This window comes from Cebus imitator, unplaced genomic scaffold (genome assembly GCF_001604975.1).
Source record: "Cebus imitator isolate Cc_AM_T3 unplaced genomic scaffold, Cebus_imitator-1.0 Scaffold535, whole genome shotgun sequence".
NCBI classification, from domain to species: domain Eukaryota; kingdom Metazoa; phylum Chordata; class Mammalia; order Primates; family Cebidae; genus Cebus; species Cebus imitator.
In genome coordinates this window covers 605,541-615,594 of record NW_016107850.1, presented here as the reverse complement: position 1 = coordinate 615,594, position 10,054 = coordinate 605,541, and the positions used below count along the sequence as shown (strand labels likewise).

General features: G+C 33.9%; 1 protein-coding gene across 5 annotated transcripts in view; it reads right to left on the bottom strand.

The window, feature by feature from the left end:
* LRCH2 (leucine rich repeats and calponin homology domain containing 2) overlaps nt 1–10,054 on the bottom strand; it is a 103,501-nt gene that overhangs the window by 26,662 nt on the left and 66,785 nt on the right. For all 5 annotated transcript variants that reach the window (XM_017514703.2, XM_017514704.2, XM_017514701.2 and 2 more), the window contains 2 exons: nt 2,054–2,102; nt 1,859–1,975 (listed from right to left, as the gene is read on the bottom strand). In XM_017514703.2, the coding sequence (XP_017370192.1) occupies nt 1,859–1,975; nt 2,054–2,102 (166 nt within the window). The remainder of the gene's footprint in view (nt 1–1,858; nt 1,976–2,053; nt 2,103–10,054) is intronic.

Genomic DNA, 10,054 nt, shown 5'->3' with positions numbered 1-10,054 from the left:
AGGAAAGAAGGAAAGAAGGAAAGGAAAGAAAAGAAAGGAAGGAAAGAAAGAAAGAAAGAAAGAAAGAAAGAAAGAAAGAAAGAAAGAAAGAAAGAAAGAAAGAAAGAAAGAAAGAAAGAAAAATATATTAAAAACCAGTAAAATTTTGTTTGTTTGACCAGTTTGCTCATTTGATATTAGGCTAAACACAGTAGATAAGGAGGCAACGTAGCACAGGCTTTGGGTTCAAATCTCAACTTTGCTACTTATTACTAAAGTGACCTGAAGAATACTAGTTTGCATCTCTGTGCCTTAATTTCATCATCTGTAAAACAGAAATAATCATAACTATGCTCACTTCGTAGGATCGTTACAAAGATTAAATGAGTTGACCTTTGTAAAATCTTAGGACAGTGCCTGGCACGTAGTAAGTGCTATGCAAGTGTTTTGACAAATAGTCAGAATTGGTATTGTTACTATGAGAAAGGAAAACTGGTTTTGTTATACTACGATATTGGTAGTATATTAGGAATTTGTATTGTTATACTACAATAAAGGAGATTGAATAAATATCAAACTTATTATTTTGAAATACTACTAAAATTATACCCATATCATCAATCATTCACTAAGTTTTATCAACAAGCAAATTTTATTCAGTGTCTTTGATCAAGGTCTGATGAACTAAAAAGGGAAACTTTAAAATAATGCTAGAATGTAAACACAAGTACAGATGTATAAAGGGTTGGGGTAAATAAATTTTCAGTGTTATTGACCAGGGAGGGTTCTACTTAGAATGTCCTTCCCCTTGTCCTCATGTCTTTTGTTTCTTCATTATCTCTCATATTGACCAAGTAATGTCAGACTCATTAAAAGGACTCAGTATATATTTGTTGAAGGCTTAAATTTATCACAGATTCACTAAGACATATAGCATTTTTGTTTTAGTCATATGATACAATTTCCAAATGTATGTTACGCACCTGCATATAGAAACAAATAAATGTGCGTACAGACCTATTTCTACCAGAGGAAAACAGAAAACATAATCCTATTTATTAGTGATATAAACTTGAAATGACCTACAATGTAGACTAGTACTATGTGTTTAGATAAAATTACTATTATCATCTAATAATAATTAGGCTTTGGGAAATACAAAAGATGTTCAAAGACAACAAAATTTGCTATTCATGGAGCAGAAGCTTGTTTGTACCCTTCATTTGAGTCCAGAAATGAATTCTGGCTAGTATTGAAAATTATTCCGAATTCTAATGATTGGCTTCTAAAGACCTCAAACACAAATAGACAATAATATAATATTTACAAAGGTGTACACAGTAAAATTTCATTAAAACCCTGTTAACTAGAAATTTGGGATAATTCAGATGATCTGAGCTTTTATTTTTGCTAAAAGACCCTCAAGCAATCTACTAAGGTAACAAGAAGAAAAAAATTGAAAAATCTGACCTCAAGCATTTTTAGAACTACATAAACAGCACTTTACATAGGAACAGTTAAATGATAATTGTAAATATCTGCCAACTATTTATTGAAACAAATCCAATGAAAGACTTTTCCTAGACAATTCTTTCAAAACATACTACATATTGCTACAACTAGCAGTGCAGCAAACATTCATCTATCTTGTAAAGTATTTGGTAAATCATAATTTATATTTATCTACTCAATAATTCTGAACTACTGAAGACTTATGGATATAATTAGATGGTATTACCACATACACGTGAGAAATCAAAATAACACATTTACTACATTTAACTAGAGAGTTACAGTCTACCTTATTGGCTCAAAACAAAACTGATAAAATAAAAACTAATAATTACAAAGTAAATTTAAAAACTTTAATATAGAGTACCTTGAAATAGTCTTTTCTAATCTGTTTACTCCGCCTCCTTTCTTCACTCTGCCAGATTATAGGGTGAGATTCTGGCCACGGTTGTTCATCTATTTGATCCTTCTGATTTTCTAAGGGCTGTAAGGAGACAATTTCTGTTAAACAAATAAAAGAGAACAAAATAAAGGATATAATAGTAATTTAATTTCTTCTTACCTGCCATGTGAGGGGTGATAATGGTGAATTAACTTCATCTGCTGAGACACTAAAAAATTAAAGACGCCTTAATACATTAAAATATTTAGAATAAATTCTTTAATATATATTATGAACATTATTATGTTTTCTTTAAAAAAAACCAAAATTGTAAATAATTTACCCATGTCTACACTTTGGCCTAATTACATAAAACTTAAAATCGACAGAAACATATTTAATTTTCTAATACCTCTTGCTCCACGGGAAACATCAAAATGGGTTTATTCTATGTATACTCTATGCATAGGTCTACTCTAAGGAATTCCCAGAGGCTAAAATAGTGAAATATCTAAAGACAGGATATTTATTATATTAAAATAATTAACAAAAACTAATAATTTCTTTTGTCTAAATGCCAAAGAGCTCAAGGGAGTAATTCTTTTTGCCTACAGAATTACTGATTATGGGCCTCAACCTGTTCTTATTAACAAAACAGGGGCTATGAAGGAAATTATTTTCATCTAATTTTTTGTTATTGTTGAGATAAGACAGGCTATGCATTCTGTTCTTAGATGGCAATTTTGATCATGGAGTTCCTTTGGAAAATTATATAAACAAAATGTCCCCTGAAGCTGCTATAACTTAACACTATTGTGGAACTTCTGTATAGCACAATAACAAAAAAAATAAAAATTAGAGATAAGGAATCCAATTTTTAAAATTTATAGAACACGATTATCCAAAAGAAAAAGACAAAAAAAATATATCATTACAAGAGGTAAGGTTACTAAAGAAAAACATGCAAAAGTTAATCACTTTCCTACATATCAAATATAATGAGTTAAAAGACATTAGGAAAAACGCTATTCATAAAAGGAAAGAAAAGTATAAAATACCTAGGAAGAAACTTAACTATGCTTATACAAGATGTACATAAAAAAACTATAAATGTCTAGTAAGAGATTTGAATAACCAAAAGGTTTTTGGATAGGTTAAACTATTATTACAGGTATAACTTCTCTTTCAACTTAATTAATCTTAATTAACTGAAATCAACTGTAATAATAATTTTTTTAAACTCACGAAGTATTTTTTGGTTTGTTTTAGAAATTTGACAAAGGAGTTTCAAAGTTAATTTGGAAGAATGGATAATCAGGAAGATAGAAGTTACATTAATAAAGGGGACTTCTCTACCCTCCCTTTCTACTAGCTCCAGAATCTACAGACTTTTCAATGGAAGAGGAGTACAGGATCACAAGTACTATAACTTCTGAAAAAATGACGTTTAAAGTCATTGTGAAAGTAATGGCTTATATAACAAGTAGTAGAGAGACAATTGATCGACCACTTGTAAAATATACTCAGAAAGAAAGAACAAAAAAGGTGAAGGAGGAGACACAGTGAGAAAAAGGTAGAGGAGGGAGGAAGAAAACTAGATTCCTTACCTGATACCAAATATCAAAATGAAAGGTTAAAAGATTTAAATATAAAGAAGAAATAAGAAAAGTATCAAAAAATACAGGCAGTAATTTTTAAAATACTGGAATAGAGAGAGACTATGGGAGAAACAATCAAAATGAAATACTAACAAACACGAACACATAGAATGTAGAAACTAGACTTTGCTCGCAACCAAGATAGATTAACAGTGACCAGATTTATATCCTAACTTAAAAAACTATAAGAATGGCAAAATATATAAAAGTATTCCTTCTATGACATTGAGTATCAGGCAAAAAATGACATTATCCTTTAGAGATGAGTAACAAGGTGAATTCTGAAACTGAGCCAAGTTGCTGAATGAAAACAGTTTCCAGCCCACAGCCTAGGAGGAAAAACCAAAGCAGAGTCTAGCAGGCCCAGAATTCAGGAGACAGAGCTGGAACTAGGGAGAAAAGGGCAGAGTGAGTTCACAGCACACAGCAACAAAGAAAAGGGCAATACACAGTGAAAGGAAAGAGATCTACAGAGGCATCCCTCAAATTTTCATCTGAGTGTACTCATTATTGAACATGTATATGAGGAAACTACCCTAGGAAGAAGGATGAAATTAACCCCAACGATTAGAGGGAATAATTCCCAGATTCTCGGAGGACCAGGAGTAGTACCAATTCCCACCAGCTAGACTGGAAAACCTCATAATTCACAGAACATTCAGTAGAGAAAGGTCTTGCCTCATTAAGGGGACAAATTTTTTCCCAGACTAAAGCTGCACTGGTCACACATAAAAAAATTATAAAACCAAGTCCTAAAATATCAAATTATTTCCCAGTAATTTAACTGTATTCCAGAACAAAAGTCAAAAATATGTACAATAGTATTACAATATCCACACTCAAGAAGGTAAAGTACTCAATGTCTGCTATTCAATCAAAAATTCAACCAAGCAATGTTCAGGAAGCTAAAGGAAAAGACTAAACATGGTAAGTACAGACATAATCAAACTTCTAGAAATAAAAAGTGCATCTGACATTAAAATAAACTGGGTGGAATTAACTACAGATTAGACATTTCACAAGAAATTACTAGTAAACACAAAAGCAAAGCATAAAGACTAGCCAAAACCCAACACAGACAGAAAAATATTTAAGAATGAAAAGACCATCAGCGTTCTGTGGCAAACTTCAAGTGGCCTAATATATGTACATATATTTGGAGTTCCATAATAAAAGAGGTCAAATGATAGAAAACATATCTGAAGAAATAAGGGCCCCAAAACCTCAAATTTCATGAAAATAAACTTACAAATTCAAGAAGCTCAATGAACTCCAAAAGAAAGTAACATGAAGAAAACTACACCAAGATATATCATCATCAAATTACTTAAAACAAGTGATAAAGAAAAAATGTTACAAACACCCAGAGGAAAAAGGACACATTAGGCACAGTAAAACAAAGAATATTCTCACAGAGAACAATACAATCTAGAGGATAGTGAAGAAACCTCTTTAAGGTACTCAAAGAAAACTAAAATGTCAACCTAGAATTTTGTATGAGGCAAAATATCTTTCAAAAATGAAGGTGAGCTGGGCACGGTAGCTCATGTGTGTAATCCCAACACGTTGGGAGGCCAAAGAAGGAGGATTCCTTGAGGCTAAGAGTTCAAAACCAGCCAAGGCAACATAGTGAGACCCTGTCTCTACAAAAAAAAATTTTTTTAAGTTGGCTAGGTGTGATGACACATGACTGTAGTCGCAGCTACTTGGGAGGCTGAGAGGTGGGAGGATCGCTTGAGCCCAGGAAGCTGAAGCTGCAGTGAACTGTGATGGTGCCACTGCACTCTACCCTGGGAGAGGAGCAAGAGGCTGTTTCTTTTAAAAAAAATGTTTAAGACTTTTTTAGACATTCAAAAGCTAAAAGCATTCAATCAACAGACTAGTAGTAAAATTATGTTAAAGTCTCTTTTAGGCAGGACGAAAATGATGTACATGTAAATACGAATCTACACACACAAAAAAAGGGCACTGGAGATAGTAAATAAGGAATTTAACACATAAAAGCGTTATTCTAATTATTTAAATGTTCTTAAGAAATAACTGTTTAAAGCAAAAATAATAGCAACTTGTTATGTTATATATAATAGATATATAAAAGTAAAATGTATGACAACACACTAAGGCTAAAAAGGAAGAAATGTAAGTATACTGTTGTAAGGTTCTTACATGATACATGAAACAGCATGATAGCACTTCAAGATAGACTGTGATAACCTAAATATCATACTTTAACCCCTAAAACAACCACTAACATAACAAAAAGCAATTATGCCCACAAAAGAAATAAACAAAAATTTTAAAATATAATTCAAAAGACAACAGAGAAGGAGGAAAAACAAAAAGGATGGAACAGAAAGAAAATATACAGCAAACCTCAAAGTATCATTAATTACAAAAATATAAATGATTTTTAACACTGCAATTAAAAGGCAGATTGTCAGATTCAATAAAAAACAGGAAGATACAACCATATGCTAACTACAAGAAATGTACTTTCTCTACAAAGACACAAATCAGTTAAAAATAAAAGGATGGAGAAACATGTATCATGCTAACACTAAACAAAATAAAGCTGGACTGACAATATTGAAGTCAGAAAAGTAGGCTTCAGAGTAGAGAATATTACCAAGAATATAAAGAAAAGTCATTTCAGAATGACAAATTCACCAAGAAGACAATACAATCCTAAACATTTGTATATCTAATAATAGGGCTTCAGAATGTATGAAGGAAAAATGATAGAACTACAAGGAGAAAGGTAAATCTACAATTAGTGTTGGAGATTTCAATAACCTTCTCTTACTAACTGATAGAACAAGAAAACAAAAAATAGGCAAGGTATTGAAGATTTAAACAATACTATCAACCAACTTAACATAGTTGACATTATACAAGACTCTAAACAACAGCTGCAGAAAACATTTTTTGCCAAGTTCCTACAGAATTTTTACCATGACAGACTATAATCTTGGCCATAAAAAAACTCAGTAAATGTGAACAATACAAAGTACTTCTGACTACAAGAGATGCAAACAAGCAAGTTACAAAAGAAGCCATATAGATAGGCAATAAATACTTGAAATAGTACTCAACATCACTAATCACTGAAATAAAAAAAAACATTCTGATACAATTTGTTCTTTTTAGATTGGCAAAGAATAAATAAATTGATAATGGACAGTGTTAACAAGTACAGAAGTAAAGCTATCCATGTGTTACTTGTGCGAATGCAAACATAAAAACTTCTGGAGACAATATATCACAAGTTTTAAATGTACATTCATTTTTTTAATTTTTTATTTATTTTACTTCAGGTGCATATTATATTTGGCATTTCTCCCCCCTGTTATCCCTCCCCACCTCCTGCTGTCCCTCCTCTACCCAACCAACTGTCCCCAGTGTGTGATGCTCCTCTCCCTGAGTCCATGTGTTCTCATTGTTCAACACCCACCTATGAGTGAGAACATGCGGTGTTTGGCTTTCTGTTCTTGTGTTAGTTTGCTGAGAATGATGGTTTCCAGATTCATCCAAGTCCCTACAAAGGACACGAACTCATCATTTTTTATGGCTGCTTAGTATTCCATGGTGTATATGTACCACATTTTCTTTGTCCAGTCTATCCTTGATGGGCGTTTGGGTTGGTTCCAGGTCTTTGCTATTGTATACATTCATGTTTTAATTCATCAATAACAATAAATGCTTAATGCCTTTAAGCATTTAAGTTAAGAAAATAATAGAAGTGGACCAGGCATGGTGGCTCACACCTGTAATCCTAGCATTTTGGGAGGCTGAGGCAGGTGAATCACTTGAGGCCAGGAGTTCAAGACCAGGTTGGCCAACATGGTGAAACCTCATCTCCACATCACTGCACTCCAGCCTGGGTGACAGAGCGATACTCTGTCAAAAAAAAAAAGACAGACAGACAGACAGACAGGCAGAAAGAAAGAGAAAGAAAGAAAGAAAGAAAGAAAGAAAGAAAGAAAGAAAGAAAGAAAGAAAGAAAGAAAATACAAGTGTACAGAATATATAAAGTTCATCAAAATTTAAATTTAGATTGAGTGGATATATAAAAACCATCACGATAATATTAAATGAAAAATGCAGATTACTAAACAGTATACTTAGTGTGATCTCATTTTTGTTAACAGAAAGTACATGAGATTCTTCTATAGGTGGGGAAGGGGTGGGGTGTGCTCCCCCACCCACTGCTGAAAAAAAAAAGTCACAGAATTTAAATTATTTTCCTATAATTCAATGTGTTTTGATGGGTACAGCAAACCACCATGTCATGTGTATACCTATGTAACAAACTTGTACATGTATCTGTATATGTATCCCAGAACAAACTACCATGGCATGTGTATACCTATGTAACAAACTTGTACATGTTCTACACATGTATCCCAGAACTTAAAGTATATATATATAAAGAAAAAACAAGTTAAGGTCATGCAATACTTCTTAATATCAGAAAAAGAATACCCCCAAAGCTATTTCCCTTTTGAAGAAAGAAGGAGGTGAGAATTGAAAAAGGAAGGGCTGAGATACAAAAGAAAGGAAAAATAAGAAAGTCCACCATAATAACAACTATAGTTTAACAACTAATAACATATGTGACACTTTCTGTGTGCTAATCACTGTCATAAGCAATTGACTACATTAATCAATTTCATCCTTACAGTAACCATGAGGTAGACACTGTTATTGTGTTTTACAGAAGGGGTAAATGTTGCTCAGAGTAAGCTAAATAACTTTCCCAAGAGACAGATCCAGGATCCAAACCCAAACAGCATCATTCTATGAGCCTGAACTCTTAACCACTACACTAATCTACCTCTTTATAGGAAGAAAGGTAAGTAGAAAGAAATAATCAGAGAGCTAACATTTACTAAGCATGTAGGTGCCAGGCACTAGGGTTGATTTTAAAGCCTATCCAAAGCCTCACATCTAGTAAGTGCTAAAGATGGGACTCTGACCCAAGTCTGCCTGACTTCAAGACCCACGCTCTTTCAACTGTACCCTGATACTTGGCCAACCAGTTTCTCAATAGTTTATCACAGATTTCTTGTATGTTTACAATGTCCCAGAGCTTACAATGTCTAGCTGATTGCTAGAAGTGGCTTGAAATCTTTGGAGAGTAGTCCACTGAGATCACTTCTAGTACAAAGCTGTCCAGGCATTTCAGGGGGACTGACCATTCGGACTCAAAACCTAAGTACCCAAAATTTTTCCAGTGTTCTCCTACAAATCTACATGCTACCAAATGCCAACAACAGGCAACCCATTCTTATTATTCATGGATTTGTATATTCAAAAGCCATATTTCAAAAAATGAACACACCCAAAACTGCAATATATTAAAACGTTAATCATGCTGGGTGCAGTGGCTCATGCCTGTAATCCTAGCACTTTGGGAGGCCAAGATGGGCAGATCACTTGAGGTCAGGAGTTCGAGACCAGCCTGGCCAACATGGTGAAATCCCATCTCTACAAAAATTACAAAAATTATCTGGGCATGGTGGTGCATGCCTGTAATCCCAGCTACTTGGGAGGCTGAGGCAGGAGAATCACTTGAACCCAGGAGGCGGAGGCTACAGTGTGCCAAGATTATGCCACTACACTCCAGCCTAGGCGACAGACGAGATTCCATCTCAAAAAAACAAACAAAAATATCAATCATTAATCTCATGATGGCTGGGACCATGTCTCTCTTGATCACTATTGCGTCTCCCAGCATACAACACAGTTCCTGGCATTCATCATTTCAACATATTTTCCCAACTTATTCACTCAATGAATATTTATTGAGTACCTACCATGTGTGCCATGCATTGTGTTAATTGGAAAGATATTGCAGAATAGAAAATAAAGTCTGTAATCTCATAAAATTTACATTGTAGTGTATCCACTGGGTAGTGGGATGCTGATAAAAAAACAAGTACAGAAGTATATATTTAGAATGAAAAATGGTGTTAAATTCTATTAAGAAAAATAAAGCAAGGTGTGGGAAATAGAGACAAAGGAGTTGGGGAGGCATGCTCTTATATACGTTATTCAGAGAATACTTTGCTGGTGAAGTACCATTTAAACAGAAACCTGAATGTACAAGATTAAGACATATGGCTGGGGGGAAACCATTCCAGGCAGAGGCAAAAATAAAAAGCCTTGGGGGATGGGGAGAATGCCTGGTCTGCTGAGATTCAACAAGGAGGCCAGTATAGATAGAAGAGGGGTAACCAGGGAGAGAAAGAAAAGACAGGTTTTGAAACCAAATGCAGGACATTATAAGCCTTAAAGCACGCTAGTTTTTATTCTGAATGACATGGGAAGTCAGCAGAGAATTCTGAAGACAAACGATATCATCTGACTTACGTTTTCAAAATATCAATCTGATGCTTTGTGGGAACAGAGTAAATGAAAGATAGGGTAGAAAACAGACCTGCTAAGAGGCTGCTATAATAATTGAAGTAAGAGATAGCTAGGACTAGGATGGTAGGAGTGGAGGTGGTAAGACATGATCAGA